The sequence below is a fragment of the Capra hircus genome, chromosome 6 (assembly GCF_001704415.2).
Source record: "Capra hircus breed San Clemente chromosome 6, ASM170441v1, whole genome shotgun sequence".
In the NCBI taxonomy this organism is placed as follows: Eukaryota; Metazoa; Chordata; class Mammalia; order Artiodactyla; family Bovidae; genus Capra; species Capra hircus.
The window spans coordinates 44874780-44900710 of NC_030813.1; the positions used below are offsets into that span (position 1 = coordinate 44874780).

At 42.2% G+C, this 25931-nt stretch overlaps 1 protein-coding gene across 4 annotated transcripts in view; it reads right to left on the reverse strand.

The window, feature by feature from the left end:
• CCDC149 (coiled-coil domain containing 149) overlaps window positions 1–25931 on the reverse strand; it is a 116911-nt gene that overhangs the window by 48477 nt on the left and 42503 nt on the right. For all 4 annotated transcript variants that reach the window (XM_018049342.1, XM_018049339.1, XM_018049341.1 and 1 more), the window contains 3 exons: window positions 23159–23320; window positions 21397–21435; window positions 6322–6429 (listed from right to left, as the gene is read on the reverse strand). In XM_018049342.1, the coding sequence (XP_017904831.1) occupies window positions 6322–6429; window positions 21397–21435; window positions 23159–23320 (309 nt within the window). The remainder of the gene's footprint in view (window positions 1–6321; window positions 6430–21396; window positions 21436–23158; window positions 23321–25931) is intronic.

Genomic DNA, 25931 nt, shown 5'->3' on the forward strand with positions numbered 1-25931 from the left:
CTCATCCTGGACTGTTACAAACATCCACAGCTGAGCACTTTTTTTTTTTTAATAAAAACAAAATATACTTTAATAAGTCACCTGCATGCTCATTGGTCTATCTTTATCAACTGGTGGCTTTGCTTAATTGGTTTGCTTGCTGAATCCATCCAAAAGTCCCATGTCAATAGAGGTACGTTCATAGAAAGGGTCTATCATTTTATGGTGCCAATACCAGATAAAACAGAGTTATTTAAAGACTGTTGGCTGGTGTAGCATAAAGCTCATTATTAAGGGTAAAACCTCATGCTCATGCACAACTGCAAACAGTTACATTTAAATTGGCCAGCAGGGGCCCAGTGAAAGTGACTGCCTGACACTGCCCACCTGAAGTTCCTTGGTTTTGAGTACCTCACATTGCATCATCGTTTTTCTGTATAAAAGTGCCGTAACCTGTAAAATGAAGGAAACATAAAAGCGAGTGGACTAGAAAGCCCAACGGAAACATGAGATGCCACTCCTGGTACATTCTCTTAGGTGCTTATTCCACAAGGGGTACATAAAATGCAAGGTGCCGGGCTTCTCACCTCAGTCTGTGTCTCCAATGGGAGGCATATGCCCACCCGGTCCACTGGAAACAGTTGATCAACAGGTAAAATGACCTTGAGATTCCTGGTGGAAATTTTATACAAGAGGACTCTAAGCTGATCTGGGCCCAGGTTGTGCTAAAGATACCAGCAATGTTTACCCTTCATGAAGTGCTTACTGGACGCCAGACACTATACTACACCCTTTATAAACATAATATTGATGTACACACACAATTCTAATCATTAAGTCTCCTGTTTTCTTTTCTTCCTAGCACTAAACACTGATAATTGTGTATATAACTACTTAATTTTCTTACCCTCTGTCTCCCCAACTAGACTGTATATCTGTGAGACTGGGTACCTTGTCTTTCTTATTCCTTGATGTAGTCATAGCACCTAGAACATTAATTAGCACACAGTGAGTTCCCAACTATGTATTGATGAATAATGATGAAAACTGACAGCAAGTCTATGTGAGATATCATTACTCCCATTTTACAGATGAGGAAACTGAGGCCCAGAGAGACAAATGACTTGCACAAGGTAATAGCATGCACACAGACAATAACTGACAGAGCTAGAATATAAATCTGGTCTAGCAGTTTCCAAAGATGGACCTTCTGGACTATTCTAGACTATACCATTTGGCAGTGGGAGGCTGGAGCTGGCTCTTTCTGGAGTGCCAAGCTTTCTAACTTCCAGTTCAGTGACTTCCATTTGCTGGCCTGATATTTAAATGTCACGGCACCAGTGTTCATACCACAGAAATCGGCAAAGCCCTACCAGCCGGGCTTCCCCTTAGGAGCAGCAGGTTCACCACCCCCCTCTGGATATCTGTGATTCAAGTATGCTTTGTTGGTTTGTGCCTCTTGTATGCACGTGTGCTCAGTTGCTTCAGCTGTGTCTGACTCTTTGTGACCCCGTGGACTGCAGCCTGCCAGGCTCCTCTGTCCATGGGATTTCCCAGGCAAGAATACTGGGGTGGGTTGCCATTTCCCCCTCCAGGGGATCTTCCTGACCCAGGGATCAGACCTGGGTCTCCTGCATTGGAGGTAGATTCTTTACCGCTGAGCCACTGGGGAAGCCCTTTGTGCCTCTTACTGATTCTTAAATTCTCCTGGTCCCCTTTCCCTGAATCTTCTCTTTTTATACTGTCTGCTCAGAAGCGGAAGCAGGAGTATGGCGGGGGCAGGAAGGGAAGCTGTAATTCTCTCAGTGGGCTGCTTTCCAGACTTGAGGTCCTAGCACTGCTGGGTCTTCCCATGTAATTGGTCCTTATTCCTCACAGATGGACACACAAAGAACCCTGGGCAATCCACCCTCGTGAAGAGCTTTCCCCAGGGTGATTTGTGGAGGTGTAAGTCCTCTCTTCCTTCTTTAACCTTTTAGAGGTATAATTATCAAGAAAGGGGAGGACATCTACTAGGCTTCCCTTTTCCCACCTCTCGTCTGGTTTGGACTGGGGCATTGTATCTGTCTGTGAGCCTTGAGAAATTATTGGGCTATGCTCAGAGAATACTAGGGGATGTTGATCACGGAAGCCCACCATCCGCCTGCCGACCCTGTGTGAGTACCAAGCGGCTTGTAAGCCAGGGTGGCAACAAATCTTTCAAGAGGCTGTTTGAAAATGCTTTATGGCACGTAGGGCTACAAGGCTCTAGCTGAACAAATGGAAAAATTAGTCTACCTTAAAATAACCAAGGCAAGTAATTTTCTATCACCTTGTTTCTTAAATGTACTTAATGTCTAGAATCTGGGCTTCCCAAAATATGGCGAAGGGTCATCAGTTAAAATGGCAACTAACTTGAAGATAAACAAAACAAAACAAAACAAAATTTCCACTTTAATAGCTGCTGCTAAAATGATGCCATCAGCCCTTCTGTCAGAATATGGGGAGTTAGGAATCAAACAACATCAATTATTATTTCTTGAATTTAACAGGCTTGAGCTAGTCTAGGAGCAGGAGTCTTATCCCACATCTACTTAGGCTCAGCCACAGCTCTCCCTGACCCCTCCAGGGGTTTCCCAGGTCCCACAGCTTAGGTTTGGTTTTCTTCGGGTTTTTCTTGAATGGAATGGTTTGCTTTCTAACCCCTTTCTCCAGATTTCTAAATTAGTCTTCATCCCACAAAGCAGGTTAGTGATGACGACCAGACGAGCAGTCAGTCTACGGTTTTCTTGTGTTCTTTTCCTTTTTCTCTTCCTCTTTCTTGAACTTTTTTGCTCTTTTTTTTTTTTTACATTTCCTTTATTCATTCACTCATTCATTTATCATATTTCATTGCTTCAATAAAGATCTGTAATTAAATACATACAGCCACTATGGAGAACAGCATGGAGATTCCTTGAAAAAAAAGAATAGGAGTGAAACTACCATATGACCCAGCAATCCCACTACTGGGCACATACCCTGAGAAAAACCAGAATTCAAAAAGACACAGGTATCTCAGCGTTCACTGCAGCACTATCTACAATAGCCAGGACATGGAAGCAACCTAGATGTCCATCAATAGATGAATGGATAAAGAAGCTGTGGTACGCATATAAATGGAATATTATTTAGCCATAAAAAGGAACAAATTTGAATCAGTTGAACTAAGGTGGATGAACCTAGAGCCTGTTACACAGAGTGAAGTAAGTCAAAGAGAACAAATATATATGGAATCTAGAAAAATGGTACTGAGCACACTACTTGCCTGGTAGGAACAGAGACAATGGATGAAGGAGAGGGTAGATGAACTGAGAGAGTAGCATTAAAACATATACGTTACCATGTGTAAAACAGATAGCTAGTGGGAAGCTGCTGTAACGCAGGGAGCCCAACCCAGTGCTCTGTGAGAACCTAGAGGGGTGGGATGGAGCATGAGTTGGAGGGAGGCTCAAGAGGGAGGGGATATATATGTAGACTTATAGCTGATTCACATTGTTGTTGGCAGAAACCAATACAACATTGTAAAGCAATTATCCTCTGATTAAACTTTTTAAAAGCTCTATTAAATAAAATCTATGCATCACAAACTAAGAATGCTAATTCCTACGGATACCAGCAGTTTGGCCTGCAAGGGGTTTGCACTTATGGGAGGAGAGCCACAAAAGTACAAGCAGAGGGGAAAGAGTAGGACACTGTTGGTGTGTACAGGAATGCCCCCAAGGGTTGGAGAAGGCTACATCTGACCTATGGCCTGAAAGATGAGCGGGAGTTTGCAGAAGTAAAGGGGAAGAGTGTTCCAGACTGACAGCAGGTGCAAAGGCCCTGAGGCACAAGGCAGTATGGCTCCAGAAAGAGGCTGAAATGAGCACTGCAGGGTGGAGGTGCGAGGCGACTAATGGCAAGAGACGTGGCTGGAGAAACTGGGAAGCTAGATAATAGGGATCTAGCACACCAAGGTAGGGAGCTGGGACTGGATTCAGAAGGTGATGGGAAGGTTGGAGCTGTGAGTGACACAATGAATAAAAAGCAAAGGTGGGGTTAACTCATTTCCTACCACACAGTCATGGCCACCCTTCAACAGAGGCCTCTGAGGTTCTCATGATGGCTGGTGTCATTACTGAATGAGTCATCTGGCCTGAATGTTGATGACTGCGGGTGAGGGTAGGGGAGAGGATGAACATGACTCACGGGGGGCTGAAAATAAACCAGCCCTATTACTTTAGATGCAAATGAGAATAAATGGAATTTCTGGGGCTCACTGTAGCTGGTCTTTTTTGAGGAGGAGAGGGCTGGATACTGAGATACAGGGTCTACTGAACATTATAACATCTTCCCTGCACCTTTTGGCAGGCAAATTACTTCACAGGCCATGAAAATGAGTCACTAAATCCTAAACCTTGGTTGAGAAAAGCAAGTTTGATAAATGTGTTCAGCTACTGGAATAAAGACCCAGAATGCAGGCAAATCATGAAGTTCAGATGGTGCCAATGCAAAAACAGCCCCAGACCTGCACTTAGTGTTTCACACACACACTCACTTATGTGCACACCCCCTCCCTTTCTTTCCTTGAAATATCAGTTGCAAATGTCAATGCCTAGAATATCTCATGCCTACAAAGTGATACAATTATAGGTGACCAAAAGGTGAGACAGAGGTGTGTTTAGGAGAGTTGAGGGTAGCCCAGAAAATAAAAAAGAAAAGAAGCAAAAAAATCAGTCAAGAAGAACCATGAATGCAAATATCACGTTTCAAAATGTTTTAGTATTTTGAGGATTTATATCACTTCCAAGTGTATTAGTCACTTAGTCATGTCCGACTCTTTTCAACCCCATGGATTGTAGCCCACCAGGCTCCTCTGTCCATGGCCTTCTCCAGGCAAGAATACTGGACTGGGTTGCCATTTACTTCTTCAGGCCTTCTCCCCCAGGTCTCCTGCATTGCAGGCAGATTCTTTACTGTCTGAGCCATCAAGGAAGCCCCATTTCATCTCAAAATTCCTGCAGTACAGGATTGTACATCCCTGATTTTAGTCTCTGGAAAAACTTACTCTGATGTTATAACTTGCGGGAGTGACTAAGACAGCCTGGCCTTTAATTTTTGACCACACATCTAGGTTACAGAGCTTAAATCATTTTGGAAGGCCTGATTAGCTTGTCTAGGGTTAATTAGTACCTTTCTTAGGCATTCTCATCCACCTCCTATTTCATGACTGAGAATAGTAGAGCTTACTTTTGCAAATATAGTATGTTAAATCCAAGAGGTTTTTTAAAAATTTTAAAGACAGACTAAGTGGAGAAGAGGCTGCGTAGAGAAGACTCCCCAGTACACCCTTAGGTTGAGCCCCTTTAGCCAGCAGTAAACACACAATCCTCCCTGCTCTTTTGTCATGGAAGGGTTCTCTGGATGATCCAGACACTTCCATGCATTTTTTTTTTAAAAAGAATGAGCATCTTTCAAAATGGCACCTCCTGATAACCAATGACTCCCAGCAACGCCGAGCATGCCCATCATTTGTCAGGGGATTTGGTGCCATTCAAAAGACATTTCCCAAGAAAGCACCTCCTCCTTCCAAGTAGTTTTCTTGAGTCAAACTCCAACGGCCATCCCTATTGTGAAAGCTGCCTCTAGCAAGAAGTTAAAATTGAAGTTATCTTGGCAAAACAGGAAATTATTTGGGGGGCGGGGGACAGAATTAAACTTGGGTAGTTTTTCTTCCTTTTCTCAATTGTACTTTTGTTCACAGCTTCAGCTGGGAGAGAGAGTGTTCACATTTAGTTTGGAGTTTATGAGTTCATATTTTATAATTAACGTTGCCAACAGGGGAGTTTGATTAATACCAAGCAGTGGATTTTGAGCAATGTTCCATACAAATTGCCAAATTTAGCAATAAAATAAATTGGTTATGTGAACATAATTAGTAGGATGACTACTTAAAATTCAAAACCGAATGTGAATAATTCCAAATCATCTGAGCCACAAATCCATTATTTGTATAGAAGGGAGAAAGTATAGCATTTGGGTTTTATTTTGCCCTCAACCACAATGTTATTCAGCACCAAGCTGAACATAATGAAACTTCTACAATGGGTTGTGACAATATTTTAGAGCAACCCAGAAACACACACAGACGCATGTGCACGCATACATGCAAAGGGAATATAATAAAGATAAGAAATGCTAAACTGAATTTCCATTATAAATGTAAAAATCTATAATAAATTTTTACGCAAATGCTGTATTACATTTTTCTGATGCACCATACATAAACCCATGGCACAAAATTACTCAGGAGAGCTCCTTGTCTTTAAATATTCACAGTACCTTATTGTCACCCTGGACTTCTCCGAGCCTTTGCTGAAGTTCTTTAATTTCTTCTCCCAGATGTTTATTTCGGTCCTGAGAATCTCTCAATAGTTGTGCAAGATTAGCCTGCAAATATCAACACATTATGAAATATAATCAGAAATGGAGGAGTGGAGAAATGTGAGGCTTTATTAGGCTTATTGCAGTCAGCATCCAAGCCCAGCTGAAGCACACAAAGCCCTTTAGAGTAAACACATGTACGAATATAGCAAGTGTGAAAATCACGCCACTACAACCGCGTGGAGGGAAATAAAACTGGCCATGAACCTCAATTTGGGGATGTTCTTTATTTCCAGAATGGCTCACAGACAAGTGATGGAGGACTTGGTCTTACTTGACATTTTTTTTAAAGCGCTCCTCATGAAAACTCTTACAAGCAGTCCTAGACTTCAATGGTAACTTTGGGTCAACAATAATGGAAAAGTTTCATTTCCTTGTTTGGATAGTTTTTTTTCCTTTAAATAGATCATGTTTAATGAACTTTTCTTTGCCACATTAATGCCCAGAATTTTGATTAAAAAAAAATCAGTTAGACAAGAGACCGGTGAGGTATCTTGATTGCAGAAATCAGGATCCAGGGTAATGGAACAACCTTCTGGGCTGCTTTGCTCACCTCCTTATTCCCCTGTTCTAGTTCCCAAAGTACCAAACAGCCAGGATGAGCGCCTTCCAGTCCAGTCTTTGTAATGGCATCGCTTCCTTAAGATTTCTTCCTACTCAGACCAGATCCCGCTAACCCACAGGGGCAGTTCTCCCCTCCCTCAGTCTAGCTTCATCAGCACATCATAGCTGGTTCCTCTGGACCGCTTGAGCATCCTTTACCATGCTCCCAACCTTCTCAGATTCCCTGAACCTGAATTTACATCTGTTCCCAAACTCTGTGCATGCTTTCATCTATTCAAGCCTGTAACTTACTATTCAACTTTACCTCCCATGGCTGCTGCTTCTATACTATTCAAATTTTGCTAATTTGTTCTAATTCTCACCTTGCTTATTGTGCTCTCATCTAACCCCAGAAAGAAGAAATGAACTATTCAAAGGTAGAGATTCTTTTTCCTCCTTCCTAAGCTTCCAAGGACATTGCTCCAGGAAGTGCTCTCATTTCAGCAAATGTTTTAAAGACTCCTGATGAATAAATGAATGAAGGAAGGAGGGAGGCAAGCAAGCCAGCAATCAGAATATGACTCCTGAAGAGGCATTTTTCAGAAACAGTCATACAAGGGGTTTGAGAGTCATCTTAGATTCCTTCCCTGGGATAGCTGAAGAAACTCAAATCCAGAGACATTGCGGATGAGTGCAAATGCAGTTGGCTAAATCTCGAAAGACTTCAATGCTAAGACTTCCAGGAATACTCAGTTATGTTAGGTAATCAAAGGGGAATGAAAGCGAAAGACTAATATAAAGACTAACCCTTGGCTCATGCTTGACTCCTCGCTTTATTTCATCTCCCATATTCCAGCCGTCGGGATATCCAGCATCTGCACTGTCAAGGTAGGCCCCCATTCAGCTGCTCGCGAGCCCACTTCTGGCTGTTCCCCGCATAGTACAGGCAGGACCCATCTCAGCATCGCTCCCTCTGTTGGTTCTTTTGGACTAGAACGCTATCCCTCCCAGATGCCTCTTGGCTCACTCCCTGACCTTTTTGAGGTCTTTGTTCAAAGTACATCATTTCAAAGGGCCCACGTGGACCACTGTCTAATGGTGCAAACCACCCACCTCCCCTGAATGCCCAAGCCCTTTCCCCTGCACTACTTTTTATTTCCATAGCACTTGCCATCTCTTAACATACTGTGTAATTTACTTTCTTGTTTATTGCCATATGTTGACATATGTTTATTGCTCAGTGTTTATGTCCTGTCTCTCTCTCCCTAATAAGAGAGAAGCTCCGTTAAAGGGCAAGGAACTTTGTTCTCTCTACTGGTCTACCTCAAGAACCTAGTGGATGCTCCATAAATATTTCTTAAATTAAGAGGTTGAGTCTGAAGATTGTGGTCCTAGCCTAGAGAAATATCTAGAATAACAAAATACTGAAACCAGTTCATAGAACATAACGCTGCATATAAACCCCGCTCATCCTCACTTGGCAGGATTCAACCCAGCCCTGATTTCCACTTGCTTTTTTGTGAACATTATTCAAAAACGTGATCTAATTCTCAACCCCATATTTGCCAATCTCATATCTTGTAATAGTTGTTTTCCAATTTTCTCAGATTCCTGTCCTTATCAGATAAAAATTTGGTAAAGGATAAGGAAAATTCACCCCCATTTTGCAGGCAGGAAAGCAAAGAAACAAGAGATACTGTGATCAATAGACGACTTTTGGAAATTTCTCCAGAAGGAATCATAGACTAAGTTGGGTTCCAGTTCTGCCACTAACTGTACTGGGTGACCTTGAGTAAGTCTCTTAACCTCTTGAGTTTCTTCACCCATGAAATGGAGCTAACCATACGTACTTCATGTAGTAAATTGACACTTTCATTGAATAATGAACCTAGGACATCATCTGCAGTGCTTAATGTATCATAGGCGCTGGTTAAAGGCTGGTCATCTCTCTTTGACTCTGCCCTTCCAGTGGCTCCAATTCACTCACTCAGGGGACAGTCGGGCAGATTGGCAGAAAGGCTCCTTGGATACAGCTGTCTCCTTTGTCATCCTGCCCCTGCACTCAGTCACCCATTCATTTAGACAACAAATATTTAGGGAGTGCCCACTATGTGTCAGGCACAATTTTTAGACTCTGGAGATACAACAGTGAGCAATACAGACTAAGTCTTGTGAAATGAAACATTTCCTGCCATATCAGTATGGGCAAGAAATGTCACAGCCATCCATGATTTCTGGCCTCCTAATGTGAATTGGGGCTCACAAAAGGGAACACTATACCAGCGATCCAACAGATGCTGCCACCCCACAATGGCGATTGCCGAGGAAGGGGTTAGGGGGCTGCAAGAAGCAGCCAAAGCCACACCTGCCACCCCTTAAGGTGAACAAGGAATCAAGGATGTAAACATTCTAGAAACAGGATTTGGCCCCAGATAGTTGAGGAGCATATGAAAGGAATGAACTCAGTGAGCCCAGAGGCTTGCATCTTCCCATACATAGAAGAACACTAAATTCCTTAGCTTGATATCTGGTTTTCCTAACTGCTTAACAATAATCTCTGATGCTCAGACTGACTGTCTGGCCCCTTTATTGCAAACTTGTATATAGCCTGACTCTCTCCTGCCTCCTCAGAGCAGTTTTCTCAGAGCTATTGAGATGCTGCCTCCAGAGCTCAGAGTCCTTAACATTCCCACCAAATCAGATAACTCTCTACTTTCAAAGTTGTGACGAGTTTTTTAGTCCACAGCCCCTTGCCCTTGTAAACTTACATTTTAATAAATGACATTATATTAACTGTATTATATTACAACAAAATGAATAATGACCGATGAGCTAAATGATGAGTGCTATGTGAAACAAACACAGCAGGCAAAGGGAACAGCGTGTGCTGGGGAAAGACCATAGAAGGTGTCACAAGGAAGGCCACATTAAACCAAGGCTTGAAAAAGGAGGAACAGCAAGCACAAGCCTTGTGGATATCCTGGGGAAAGTTCCAGGTAGGGTGAAGGCAACCGGCTTCCTCTCCCTCTCATGTCACAAGATTCCCACTTTGGAAAACAGTTCAAGACCACTAGAGCAGGTTAACCCCAGGGACTGCAGTAGAGAGATTCAATTCTTGATTTTCTTTTCTGGGTTCCTCCCCTCCTTCTTGCAGCTCTCCTGTGCTAGCATAAAGTATCACAAGCGGGCAGCCTCTCCTTTTCCTCCAGGGAACTCCAGAACACTTCCCAGACATTAGCTCAGCAAGCATAATCCCTCCGCAGCAGATGGAGGGACAGGCACCCCAGGCCAGAGGGACTGGCCCAGAGGCAGGGTGCAAGGAGCAGCCCAGTGCTGGCTAGTGCGTGGTTGAAAGTGTCCTCAGGGAGTCTGCTGGCACCTCCACGCGGCATCTCAGCACCCCATCTGCAGGAGACACAGCAAAATTCACCTTCATGGGAGCCTGCTTCTCTTAAAACAGTGGAAGAGATGTTCAGAAGGAAGCGCTTGTGGGAGCAACAGTGAAAATTAACAACAACAACAAAAAAAATCTGCAATGTCCTTGACCTGATCTCTCTGAATCAATCACTGCTTGAGCCCCTTAGGTGGGTGGGAAGACCCTGACATTTGTTCGCCGATGTAACTACAATAGCTTAACCTGCACAGCTTGAACTCTTGGTGGTGAAAGACCCTGACCTCCAATCTGTCACAGATCAGTATTTGTGCAAAATACAATGGAGATCAATTCCTAGGAAAACAAACTGAAGAAGACCTCAAGGCCCCAAGTGTTTGTTAGATTCACCTGACTTAAAATCACACATACTGTCAGACTGCTAGCAAGGAAATATATACATTTACCATACGTAAAATAGATAGCCAGTGGGAATTTGATGTATGATGCAGGGAACCCAAAGCCAGTGCTCTAGGATACCCTGGAGGGATGGGGTGGGAAGGGAGGTGGGAAGGAGATTCAGGAGTTGGGGGACACATGTATGTCTATGGCTGTTTCATGTTGATGTATGGCAGATGCCTTTACAATACTGTAAATTAATTATCTTCTAACTAAAAAAAAATTAACACCTGCTCTCAATTCCTGCACTTATCTTTGTCACAGGGACCAGAAATGGCAGCTTGCAGCCTTTCACTGGTCCTTAGGCCCTGTTTTGAAGAGCATTCAGCCCAAAGATACTTCCTGGTACTTGGGTGTTAAGAGCAAGGCAGGCACCCAGGTTATATATCAAAGGTTCCAGAGATATGTGAAGCAGAGGACAGGGCTGCTTTAGGAAACAGCGATTCAGAGACATAGTGATGTGATCGTCAAACATTATTTACTCTGCAGCCTGGCTGAAAAGAAATCTACTAAAATAAAGGCAAGCATTTCGACAGTAGCTACAAATCAATGGTTAATTAGAATTACATCACCTCCAAGGAAATTCACCTTAAATCTACCCCAGCTTTCAAACTGACCCTTGGGGTAGGGAAGGGTGGGGGAGATCCCCCTTTTAAAGCAGGTGACTGTAATTTTCTTTCCCATTTCATATGCTGGCTTACTTGTCAATACACAATTCTTTTCTATTCAGTCCTTCCACCTCCTCAACTCCCAAACAATAACTTTGAAAACTAGAAAATAACTATTCTGTTACAGTGCCTAATTCCTTGACAAACACCTTAAAGAACAAAAAAAGAGAGAGAGAGAGAAAGAAAAGTAGTACATTTCAAAGCACTCAAAATAGAGGAGAAAAGTTCACACAATTCTTTTGACCAAAAATAACACCCATGACTCACACACATTCACTATAACCATCCATCAAGCTAACACGCGGCGCCTGCTTATAATTTATCAGCTATGCAGAGCGTTTGTCTCTGTGTTATTGAGAAGGACTCTGTGACCATCAGTTTAGAATAGCTGCACGATGTAAAGGAAATGTCAGGGAAAAAGTGGCAGACCGTCTAACACTGGAAAGGATTTCACGGGAAGAAAACAAAACCGAGAGATTATTTCCTCTAAATCTCTGGGGCAAGGAGTAGCATAAATAGCAAAACATGAAAAGGTTTCAAAAGAAGCCTCTTTTAAATATTCAGATATAGCCAAGGCTGATGTTAAAAGGTTGACATTTTCACTCTGATAATAGTGGGATGCTGAATATACTAGAGTATATTGTAGAAGCTATATATTTAAGTCACTCTTTCTAGTTCGGAGTTTCTATATTAAAATTGTGATGGGGAAAAGAGAGAAGACAGATTTGATGAAAACGTGGCTGGGAGACCCGAGGCTGAAAGGACATGGCGACTGTCTATTCCAACACACCTTCCTTTGTCAAGGATCCAGTCAACCCCCAGGTACAATGGATATTCACAAAAGCGCCAGCCAAGGCCAGCCCCTGGGGTGGGGACTATGACGCTTGTGGAAATTCTCTCTGCACAGAGATGAAGACTACACATCCTGACAGTTGTTATAAATGCAGAGGTCTGGGAGTTGAGAGAGCTGTGTGCATCTTGCCCCAACCTCTCTGCATTTTTGCAGAAATTCTCAGTGAGGCAGACTGGTCACATTAACAAGGGGAGCTGTCGTTGCTTTCTTCAAGTCCTGCTGCATCTTAAACTCTGGCTCTTGCCTCTCCCACTGTGTTTGAATTCCTTCATAAATGTCAGAAAATACATAGAAATTTACACTATAGATGCAATACATTTTTTAAACTTATAAGAAGTGGTGGGAGTTTTTTTTTTTTTAATAGTATATCACATTGGCAATGACAATCTCTTTGAAGGACCCCTGTTTTCTAAGATCAAGTAACCAAGACTGGTTTACAAGGAGGGGAATTCAGGATATCAGTTACAAGAAGTAGCCCTAAAGCTTTTAGGTGGGGAGACAAGATCCATTGTATACCAATTTTCTCACTGATGTAAGAAATGAAAATTTGGACATGAGATCAGTATTTGTCACCCCAAAATATACTCCTCTGCCATGAGAATTATTTTGATCTGAAGGCAACTGAGAATCAACAAACACTGAGAATGTTCTCCCTTCCCCCTTTCAGCCTAAAAACAGGGCATAAATTTCTATTTGTGAGGATATCCTACCCTCTCTGTAGTACCAGGAAGGGAAGAGCATCTCTTATCACCGGACACAGAGAACTGGCACCATGATGAGTCTGTACAAACAAACCTTACCAAAATAACCCTATCTTCTGTTAGTTTTCCTATATATCTCTCTAGTTACTGTCCCACAATTTACCATCCCTGGAAGCCCACATGCCCTTTCCTTTTATTAAAATGGTATGTAAACCCCTCCCAAACCAGTCTAAATAATTCTTTTGAGTTTTACTTCCCTGGCGGCTCAGACAATAAAGAATCCACCTACAATGTAGGAAACCTGGGATCAACTCTGAGGTCAGAAGATCCCCTGGAGTAGGGCATGGCAACCCACACCAGTATTCTTGCCTGGAGAATTCCACAGACAGAGGGGCCTGGTGGGCTACAGTCCACGGAGTCATAAAGGGCCAGACACGACTAAGCGACTAACACTTTTACTTTTTTTCCTTCTCTGTGAACTTCCATGCACATAAAACATTTATAAAATTGCTTTTTTCTCCTGTTATCTGCTTTTGTCAGTTAAATTTGCAGGCCCCCATGCACTGAACCTAAGAAGGTAGAGGAAAAGATTTTCCTCTCCAACAGATAAAAACAAAATGAAAGAAAGTGATGAAAAGTTTAACATTAACCTTCCAACCTTGCACTAACCAGACACTGGGAAGGGCAGCAAAATGGGAAGACCACGTGTTTTCACCCAAGTTCTTAAATAATTCAGCCACCTGGAGGGGAAAGGAGCAACATTTCAGTTACGATCCCTTGAGTTATCCTGAAAACTTTGTAATTTATTAGACATACACCACTTCAGAAACCTAGCCATGGAAAAGTCATCATAATGACTCTCATAATTCTCCATCATAACGTAAAAGTGATGTGTACCAGAAAATCCTGTAACTGCCTTCTCAGCTAGCTGACATATCAAAACCAGGATTTAAAAATTGGAGGGGGAAAAAAAAAATAAGAGAGAGGCAGGTAAAAACGTGGCCTTAAGAAGACTACTTTTTTTGTTTTTAAACTGTGAGGAAGAGACCAGATTTAGAAAATGCTCCTCAACTACATGGTGTATATCACCTGAACCCTTTAAACTCACACCTCCAGTAGTGTACTCAATTAAGCAAGAATATGTAAAAAAAAAAACTTTGAGAAAATGTGGAGTATACTTGAGTGGTGTGATTGATAGCAAATTTAATTGCAATTTCTACTCCGCTGCTTTGGTCCTACAGCGACTCCTGTGTTAACAGAGTGAAACTTGCTTTGCTGAGCAATGGCCCCCTGCTCATAGCAACTGCCAAAGTGATGACCTCTGCTACAGCAACAGCTTTCTTATTTACAAAAAACCACCACCGGAAAGAGAGTTCATTCTACACAGTCACACAGAGTTTTTGGCTGCGTAAGGAGCCCTTGGTCCAACTGCTCTTCACCTCACAATCTCCAAACACACACTGGCGAAGGCAGGCATTTCCAGGCCCACAGGCAAATGCTCTTCTATGGGCTGAGGAGGTTGCTATATAAATGTTTGCTTAATCTTGGCCATTATGGTTCTGCATCTGCCACTTTAGCGGATCCTGTAATAGCTCCCAAGTTCTTTAGATTCACTGAGCTTAAATCGCTCCATCTATAAATGGGGGGAAGCCCTCACCTTCCTGACAAAAGTTGTTGCAAGGACTCGAAGGGCTTCCAAGAACAAGGCGGTAGCGCTCAGAATGAAGTTACAGTTGTGTGTGTTGGGGGAGGGGGTGGTTCCCGCAGGCTGAACCCTGGATTTCTTCCCAGTTTCCCTGGTGTAACAGTGAAGCAGTACTGTTCAAAGTGTTATAAAAAGAAACGTCTCAAAGCACTCAAGACCTTTGAAGGAAGTTTTAGGTTCTGAGCATCAAACTGGAATGCATATACAAAGTTGCTCTGATTTGTGGTCATGGGGGACTAAAATAAGATTGACCAAGAAGATTTTCTGCTGAAGCAAAAGGCTCCCTCCCATTCTACAAAGGGTCATTCTGTGCTCTGATTTCTCCAGGGTTGTCATTCTGGCGCATGTCATCATCCAAATAAGCCATCACTTTTTAAGGGAAGAAAGCAAACGCTCCCTCCCGAACCAAGAGGAATACCTCCCCTGGTACCAAGGCTTGAAATCAAAACAGACAAAGACAAAGATGTGCTTCATTGTTTGTTCCAGGAGGAGTCTGCTAGGGGGCAATTGTGTTGCCATGACCCCAAAGAATCCCAACCTATAAGAAGATTAACCCCAGATCATTTAAATTCCCCTTTATCTCCTTTGGAGGAACTGCTTGTTTAGCAAAAGAAAAATATTTAAAGGGTCATCTGAGAGCTTTTGGTGATCTTGCACTGCACTGCAGAGAGGTGCTCTGTGTATAGTTCTGCCTGGAGTATCAAGAAAAAATTTTCATTTCAATATCCCCTGAGAAGCTATTAGTGAAATCACTGTTGTCACGATTTCTTCACTGCTTCTTTAACAGATGATTTGCCATTGGAAATTGAGTTGTTTTAAAAAGGATTCTAAATTCTAAAAGAGAGCCTCGATTGACAACCATATTTCTGGAACTACAAACATGAATGTTCTTGTCTATCCTGAGAGGAGGAGACAAAAAACAGGTAGATATTATGACCAGACACTGGTTGCCACAAGAAAGAACACTGGCCTAACAGATAAAGATTTCTAGCTCAGTTTCTGGTTCTCAACCACTGCTTAAGCAGAGGGCTTCAGATGAAGCACTTCATCTTTGAATTTCCAAAACAGGTCGGATTAAATGTTGACTATGCTTTTTCCTGGACTTCCCTGGTGGCTCAGATGGTAAAGAATCTGCCTGCAATGCAGGAGACCTGGGTTCAATCCCTAGGTTGGGAAGATGGCCTGGAGGAAGGCATAGCAACCCACTCCAGTATTCTTGCCTGGAGAATCCCCATGGATAGAGGAGCCTGGCGATCTACAATCCATGGGGTCACAAAGAGTCGGACATGAATGAGTGACTGAACACATGTTCTTTCCAATTCAAACAGCCTCAGAGTCAAATAAGGAACAAAAACCTAAATTAGAACGCTGAACAACACACTGGCACATTTGGATTTTTAGTCCTGTTCTAGTCACCTGCTGTATGACCTTGGACAAGTCACAAGAAAAATGAAAGAATTAGCCAACACCCACTGAGCACCCCATGGGATCACAAAGAGTCAGACACTACTGAGCAACTGAATAACAACACCACTGAGCACTCACCAAGCACAAGGCAATGGGCTTTATCCATGTTATCACAGTAATTCTTTATAAAAATTGTATGAATCTATCTCATGATTATGTTCATTTCAGAGAGGAGGAAACTGAGTCTCAGAAAGGTTACACAGCTTGCCCTAGATCACCCAGTCAGCAAGTCAAAGTATTATACTTGAATTCCCCAAGTTGGATGCCAGAACCTCAGCTTTTATCTATTGCCATACAGGGCGCTGCCTTTCAACTTTAGGAAAGACCTAACTTGCCGCGTGGCCGCAGAAGCCAGCTGGGAGACGACACACATACATAGATTCATGTGCGCAGGCACACCGTACGCACACGGCCTCTGGAAAGCGCAAAGCACTGCAAAGCTGCGGATGTGGTACTGCTCCTACCTATATTTGAGAAGAACTTGAAGCTCGAGCTGTTACAACAAAGCACCACAGACTGGGTGGCTTATAAACACAGAAGTTTACTTCTCACAGTTTTAGAGGCAGGGAGTTGGAGATCAAGGTGCCAGCATAGTCAGGTTCTGGGGAGCGCCCTCTTTCAGGTGGTAGGTTTCTGGTTTTGCACTCACATGGCAGAGAAAGCATGCTCTCTCATAGCTCTCAGAAGGGCGCTGAATCCTTTCCTGAGGACTCTACCCTCATGACCTCATCTACCTCTCAGAGGCCCCACCTCCTAACACCATCACACTGAGGAGCAGAGTTTCAACATGGGAATTTAGTGGCGGGGGCGGGGGGATGTAAACATTCAGTCCATAATACAGTGATGATGATAGTAATCTCTCCTTCCGAGCTGAAGAGGGGAGGAAATAGGAATCCCTCCTTCAAGTCAAGAAACTGCAGCCACGGTCTCAAGGCCTGTGGCCGATGAGATCCTCAATGCTGCATCTTCCCCTTTTCCAATGTGGGGATCTCTTGACCCCCTTCCACGTCCCATCTGTTGCCCCGGGCAGCTGGTTCTCATTCCAATGCCTTCTGCTAACACAGGTACATTTGCTTTGCAGCTGTAGGGGTAAATACTTCACCTACTGTTTTGCCTTTGGGATAAACGCGCGATATAAGACAGAAGACACTAGGTCAGGGTGCACACTTCTATCCCTCGTTCCTGCTGATGAAAAAGTGAAGAAGGTAATTGTGCCTCTCTCATCAGTACCAGCACACAGATGCTAAAGCTATCTGCTTTTGGCCAAATGGAAAGTTTCACTGTAACCAGCACCTGCAAATTGAACAGTGCTCTTCTCCACACTGAGCTAATGAAGAGAGCATCTGAACACCCTTGCCCACCCAAAAACCAACAGCATACTTTTATAAATCAACGAAAGGTAAACAAAATTTGAAAACCAGTATTTTAAACAGGTAAGAATTTTTCTACAAATACTAGAACTATTCTCCCCCCGCCCCATTGTTTATCAATACATTTCTTCCATTACTAAGCCAGAATTCCTTCCCTGGCTTTGGGCTATATTTTTCTCTCCATTGCACCGACTACCATTTAACATCCTATATATTTTAATCATTTTGTTTATTGTCTGCTCACAGCATCTCTATGAGACTTAAGGTAACTATATTATTTATCATCCAAATCAAGACACTCTGGAGAGAGAAGGGACCACTAACACAAATTATGTCAGGACAGGAACTTTCCTGGCAGTCCAGTGGTTTAGAGTTTGCCTTCCAAAGCAGGGGGTGTGGGTCCCATCCCTGGTTGGGTAGCTAAGATCCCACATGCCTCCTGGTCTATCTTACTCTGTGTGTGTGTGTGTGTGTGTGTGTATATATATATAACATATATATATTTATATAAAAAATATATATATATAAAACAGAAGCAATATTGTAACAAATGGAATGAAGACTTTCAAAATGGTCCCATTCCAGTATTCTTGCCTGGGTAATTCCATGGACAGAGGAGCCTGGCAGGCTGCAGTCCATGGGGTCACAAAAAGAGTAGGACAATCACATCAAAAAAATCTTACATAAAAATAAAATTATGCCAGGACAAGAGGTGCAAATGACAATGATCTTGAGCCATTTAGGTTCCACACGCTCAAGGATTCGGGTCTGACTTTTTTCACTCCTGCGTTCCTAGTATCTAATCAGCACAGGATACCCATAACGTGTTCCATAAACTCTTACTGAACCAGGGTGGCTCATTCTTAGAGAGAAGAGTCCTTACCAGAAGAGTCCTGACAAAGGCACACAAGTATACAGTTGTTAAAACAGAAAGGGATGATCAGGAGGGGGAGAGGATGATAAATATTCATTGATCCTCACCCTGGGCCAGGCACTGTGCTGAAGACTCTACTTTTGTTATCTCCTTTGTTCCTCACAGCCACACCATGCAGTGGGCACCATATTTATTCCCATTTTGTAGATTTTTCTGGTTACACTTGGCAGCTTGAAATAGCTTGGCCCAAAGAGGAAGTTACTGGCTCCTAGAACTTCAGAAGGGTTGGGTGAGCAGCCACCTTGGGAGGCAGAAATGCAGCCCGGCCTCAGGACCAGCTACCACCAGCACTCAGGGGCCCCCAGGTTTTTCCTCTGGCTTCAGTAGAGTCTCACCAAGTCTCAGGCCCCGAAAAGAAACTTTCCAAGGCACGTGATTAGTTCAGTGGGTGTCACTGCTGGCCCTTCCATCCCCGGTGATTAGTCTAAGCCAATTAATGAATAGTATCCTCCCAGTGAGCACTCAGACCAGGAAGAAGGACATATCCTACATTGGCCCAGTGAGACTGGAGGGAAGGGCTTATATTCCAGGGGTGGGTTTTCGGTCTTTCCTGCTTACGGGAACTGGCCTCAGAAGAAAGCTGATGCTAAATTCAAGAAGAAACTGATGTTAAAATCGGCACAGTGATAGAATGGTCAAATAAAATTTACGATTCCCAGCTCAATGTGAACTTCAGATTAACAGTCAATATTGTTTTAGTTAAGTAAATATTATTGCATGATACATGAAATTGAAAGTGTTAGTCGCTCAGTCGTGTCTGACTCTTTGCAACCCCATGCCCTGTAGCTCATCAGGCTCCTCTGTTGATGGAATTCTCCAGGTAAGAATACTGGAGTGGGTAGCCATTTCCTTCCCCAGGGGATCTTCCTGACCCAGGGATCGAACTCACGTCTCCTGCATTGCAGGCAGATTCTTTACCGTTTGAGCCACCGGGAAAGTCCCACAGTCTTACACTAAAAAGGTATTCATGGTCCATGTGAAATCCAAGATTTGATTCACTGTATTTTTCTTTGATAAGTATGGTAGAGAAGAGAGAATGAGTACATGACACTACAGCACCCGAGACCTGCACTACCTCTCAACTCGCGGTTACGCAAGGGTATCAACTCCTTTACTGTTTGAGCAGTTTAGAATGTCTGTCACTGGTACCCCAGTCCATCCTATGCCATCCATCACAGGCAGGAAGGGTGCAGAGCCCAAGCTCACACCACCACACTAAATCCTAAAGGGACAGAAACTAAATGCCATACTAAAAGCTACAAAGCCAGAACTTAGGACGTTGAACCTGTTTGTTTGTTTGTTTCCAGAGCTGTAAGAATGCAGCTTGACAGACTTACTGGAATTCATCAGATTCTCTTCAGTCAATGTAAATTTTTTATTATAAAGTCACGGAACGTGAATTCACTTACCCTGTAAAACTCCTTCATGAATACTAACAAACCCTAAAATCGCGGCAAAGATGACAGCTCACAGACCAAAAACAAAAGCATAAGCGATCCCACACTAAGGATCCCAATTTTAAAACATTTATGATAAATTTCCACATCGTTTTGTTTAGGAAAAAACCATCAATTAGCTCCATAGAAGAATCTGCTATTAGCTCAAAGCTGGAGCATTACAAAATAATCAAATAAAATAGGAAAGGAATATGGGAGTGACCAGAACTGAATGCCTGAAAGGGTAACCATAGGACTGAATTGTTATTTAAGAGTAAATGTGTGTGTGTGTGTGTGTGTCTACAGTGTGTGTGTGTCTACGCAGCCATGAGTCTTACGTGTTTATATGCTGTGCCAGGTATATGATCAATGAACAAAAACAGGATGTTGGCTGAGCCATTACAGCTCTGAAGACAGCAAACAGTTTCTGAGTCCTTATTTTCATCCACCAGTTTTGAAGCCCTGCTCTGGTGCAGCGGGTTTCCCATAACATGGAACATACAACATTAATGTCACCATCATCCAGGCTGCCTTCAAGCCCATGAAAGGTTACTAGTCAGGGTGTGTCACTATAGAAAATTGTGAAGTTAAGGAAACAGCTAACAAGATATCTTTGAAAAAAGCAATATATATATGTATGAATATAACTGGATTTTAAAAATTTGATGTATGATATTCCTGGATGTAATCCTATAAAAGTGTTAACTATCCCTACATCAATCTATAAATTTAAGAAAACTCCAATCAAAATACCAACAGGAATGGGTTTGGGTGGGGTGGGGATCAGAGGAGGACTTGATAAAATATTTGTCAGTTATATATATCTATATAAAAGAAATCTGAAAAGAAAGAGCAAAGCTAAGGATAATAGCTCAAACAGGTATTGAAAGCATAAACAAAAACAGAATAATGTGGTACAAGTAGGATGGTACTGAAGCTCAATGGAACAAACAGAAAGTCCCTAACACACATACACACATATATACAAGATAAGGATTTGTTCATTGATAAAAGTGGGCACCTAAAATCTGTGGGAAATGGATTCATCAATAAACAACGCTGGTTATCATTCAGGAGAGAACATAAATGGCTCATGAGTTTTGCTGGTAAGATGTCTTTAAAAGTCTGAAGTGGCAGAATGACATTCATCCATGGAACAGTGAGCTAAAGCCCGGTAGCAGTGCGCCCTCAACTCGTGGTTTTTCAACAGGGTCCCAACAAGAAAGGGAACACGGTCAACATGTGTGCCCTCTTCTATCCTGTTAGATGTCACTGTGTCTCCTTCACCCCACCCTTAGCTCCTCTTTGTAGTCAGTGTTTCTCAACCACACTTCCCCCAGTAATACAAACACCTCTGAGAAATTAAAAGATTTCTCTACACATTTTTGGATTCCCTGATCCTCCAGTTGTTGTAAGACACCAATACAAATATCCTAAGAGTTACCAAAGGTCAGGAGTAAGTCTTACCTGTTTCCTCTTTTCAGGGGGAAGTGATGGATCTCCATCCTACAAAGAAACCAATGTTACATTTTATTTTTTTAAAAATCAGATATATGTAGGTTCAAGGAGCTGTACTGAACTATGAACTAAATTCAGACCCTCCCCACTCCCACCCCCTGCAACCAGCAATGTTCTGAACCAAACTAAAATATACTTTAAAAACTGATAACTGTAAACTGAACCAGAGTTATTTTGGGAAAACCTCTAAAGAATCACTTTCAATTAGGTCCAGTCTATATGTTTTCTTAGATGGTTGGATGGCATCACTGACTTGATGGACATGAGTTTGAGCAAGCTCCGGGAGCTGATGATGGACTGGGAAGCCTGGTGTACTGCAGTCCATGGGGTCGCAGAGTCGGACACGACTGAGTAACTGAACTGAACTGATATATTTTCTAAACCTATGTGAGCCAAATACATTCATTACTTAGATTTTTCAAAATTACTTTTGAGCACACTAAACTGAAATAGTATTTCATTTGGTTTGAGTTCCTTTTTTAAATAATTAGATTCAAGGTAATAGTAGTGGACACACATACACATGTGCATACACACACACACTTGAATTTTCTCTATAGGCAGAACAATTTGGGGACAGGATATGCCCAAAATAAAAGAAAACTAACTGAGAACTTCTAGCCCTATCAGATTTTTGTTTTAAAAGGATATAATTTCTGTCCCTCATGCGCCATCTGGGAATACATAAATATCTCAGGTAAATGATAAATGCTCAGGAAACAGTAGTCCTATATCTGATGCAGTCCTCATGTAAGTCAACGTTACTTTAACCTTAGGAATCTTTCTATTGTATTTCTGTTGAGGACAATTCAATGACCCCAGCAAAGCTGGTTAAATGTAAGCAATAGTGTCAGCACTTAAAAAAGAGATGGCATAAGTGAGAAAATACGAAGTGAGAATGCAAAATAGCACTATGCAGTTGGTATCCTCCAATTCATTTTAATTTGCATCCTTAAAAATTATGCCATATGAAAACTAGAGAAAATCTAATTGCCCAGGAGAGGGAAAGGTTTAAAAATTATGGAAATACTACTATGCAAATATTTTTTAATGAGTTAAATCTGTATATATGGCCTAGAGAGATGTCCAAAATAAAGTGCTGAGCGAAAAGAGCAAGTTTTAGAGTAACATTTATATAAAGCTGTCCAATAGGAGTCTCTGCAATGAGGGACATGTCCCACAGCTAACTGTCCAATATAGCAGCCAGCATGGAAATGTTCTATATCAACACAATCCCATACGGTAGCCACCAGCCAACTATAGCGATTGAGCACACGAAATATGACGAGTCTGAGTATTCAATTTTATTTAATTCTAATTAATTCAAAATGAAACTTTAACCACATGCAGCTAGTCATTGGCTTCTGTATTAGCATAGATTTATAACATGAATCCTCCAGAAAAAAAAAAAAAACCCTTCATACAATTCATTAATAAGTAAATAAGGCACACGCAGACACATTCAGATACGTGTGTACATTCACGGCTGCCAGAGCAAGTATCCGGAAGCATACACTTATCAACCAGCAAACGGTACTGGGTGTGGAGGAAGTGGAGTTGATGACTTTCATGTCCTGATAACGTGAAAGACTTTCATGTCTTTCCATTTGGTAACTATCTGGATTCAGCCCTCTTTAAGAGATCGCATGCTTAAAGCCCCTCTTTCTATCTCCACAAGGAAACGGGGACATCACCATAACGTAATACATACGATGAGTTCGCGGTACTTCTTCTTCAGGGACTGGTGACGCTCTCGAAGCTGATTGGCCATGAGTTTGTACTGGTCCCTTTCCTGCTGGCATGTGTCCAGCTCCTTGGAAAGGATCAGCAGGGCTTCCTTCTTACTCTCCAGCTTCCTTTTACACACCAGGTACTGCAGAATAAACACATCCATGTGACTCAGAACTGTTATCAAGCCTCCTTCCTTTCACCCGCGTTGGAGCTCACACTCTGCAGGGTTGATTTTGCTTTGTTGCTTTTTGTCTTCAGAGATCATATACCCAGAGACATTTGTCATTCAATGACACACGAGCCCAAAGGCTGCTAAAGTACCTGACACAGTGCCCTTGTGACAGAACCAAAACCGTGGACATTCGTGAAGTTTGGCCAACTGAGACAGAGAAAATAATTGGTAAGTTAAAGAGCACAATCCTTTTAAACAATTCCATAGTTAAATAGATAACAGGATGGCAAATTTTGTTTCAAAAGGTATTTATATATCCTGATAAGAGTGTTAAAATTCTATTAAAATTTTACAAAATAATATAACATAAATTTAGTAAAAATTCTGTATGTTACTAATAATTATCTCTTGGTAGCAAAATTATTTGCATGTTTTCTTTAATCTTTATACTTTTTTATGTTTGCCAAATGTTCTAGAATACACCTATATTATTTCTATAATTTTTAAAAATACCAAAAATGTAATAAAAAATAATTTGATCAAACTATACTTTACTACAATAGATTGCACCTGCCCATGCAACCCAGCAGACATTTTCTCACTTGAGAGTTTTTGTTCACTAAAATCGGGCAGAGGTGCACACTTTTTTCCAGGATTCAAGTGCAGATACCCACCACCCAGAGACCAATTTTATAAGTGAAATATTTTAGTCACACTGAATTATCCCCTCAAAGTCAAGTTCCATCTTGCTGGAACTCTTCCTCAGAGTTGCAGGATATCTTCGTCCCTCCATTGCCAAACTCCCCCAATGATGGACAGACCCTCACTTGACAATCACCCACCACCTGGGCCAGCGTGAGCCCGATTGGGATTCTGTCCTTTTACTGGGTCTATTGCACCGTCTGGTGTTATTCTCATATGTGAGATGTGGCACTAAATACCTTTTGAATTTGCCCCATAAAAGACCAAATTCAGAGCATTCATGAAAACAATTTATAGTTTCATTATACACTCTGACATGAGCACTTTGTCATTACGGACGCTCACACAAAGCAGACAGAGGATCAGCACTCCCATACCATTCGAGTCAATGCTCTTTTATGGACAAAAAGCATTACTCATATATAGTGCTTGCTTGGAACTGACTTTGTTAAGTTCAATTTCAAATAAATGAAAGGGGAAAAAAGAGAGTTTTGTGCATTAGCACATTTTTTTCCTTAAAAAAAAAAAGTAATTGCTTAGCTTCAAAAACAAAGGGGAAAGAAAAGCCATTCTGAGATGATTTGAGTTCTAAGAGAGGACACTTCCACCTTGGATGAATCTTATTCCAGGCAGTAATGAGGTTGGAATCCTGCCTTAAAACGTCCCAGATTTTAAGACTTTGACATCGTCTTCGTGGAGGCAAATGGTTCTGTTGCCCCAGTGATTTCTCAAGAGTAAAATCCCCGACGTGTAAATATCAGAGAAGAGTAGCTCAAAAACCTGAACAGCAGTGTCCTCAGGGAGGTATTGAGATTTCACAGGAAAAAATACCATTTACACACAGTTTAACAGATCTACCCTTGCGCCTTCGTTTCTTTGCCTGTGATCAGCAGCTTCAGTTGGCAGTGCTATTAGTACCAGTGGCACAAAGACAATCGCCTTTGTCCCTTCAGATCCAAATCTAAGGGCCCACATATACTCCGATTCTTCCCACTTTGGGGCAGAAAATCACAATCATGTGTAGACGTTATAAGCTGAAGCAGGCATGGTTAGAGTCACATCTAGTCTATTGAAGGCGACCAGGTAAGGTCCACCACTTACTGGCAAAGTGGAATTCAAGTTCCCTAACCTTGAACTGCAGTCTGTGAGGGTCCAAGAGAGAAGCCGTTTCTCTCTCAAAGCATGACCCAAACTGGGCCTTGGAAGCTGTAAAGAACAGAAGTAGACATCCATCCCCTCTCTATATAAGACACTTGGTAGCAAACAGGCACAGAGGTGCCTAAGACTCAGGGACCAAGGATTTGAGGAGCAGCATTGCTGCTGTTTGGTTGTCTTTAGGGTGTGGAAAATAAGACAATTATAAATTTCATCAAAGCATAAGAAACTCATTCTGTATAAAGATGAAGCCACTTCAAGAAAAGTATGGTCTTGAGAAAGCCACTGCTGGATGGTTCTTTCTTCTGCTTACTGTGGTCTAGAATGGTGAACTGCAAACATGTTATTCCATGTCATTTGTCTCTATCAGCAGAACAAGCCTTAGGCTTAAGCCTTATTTATAAAATAGCTCCAAGTGCTATTGCTCTGGCTGAAGACGGGACACCTCCTCTGTAGTTCTGCCACCTTGGTGCACTGGCATCAACCAGAGCCCTGCTCTATGTTACCCTGGGATGCTTGTGAAAATGCAGATTTCTGGGCCTGGGCTCAGACTGCTCACCCCCAGCTCACATATTGCCCAAATCGTCAACCTCTGGTGGTTGGCTCAGAAATCTGCTATTAGCACATGGCACAGGTGATTCTTACTCCACTTGTACTTTGAAAACCCAGGCTCTGGAGGCCTCAGCTTCACACTGTGAAGTTAGAAACAATGAACATAGTCTGG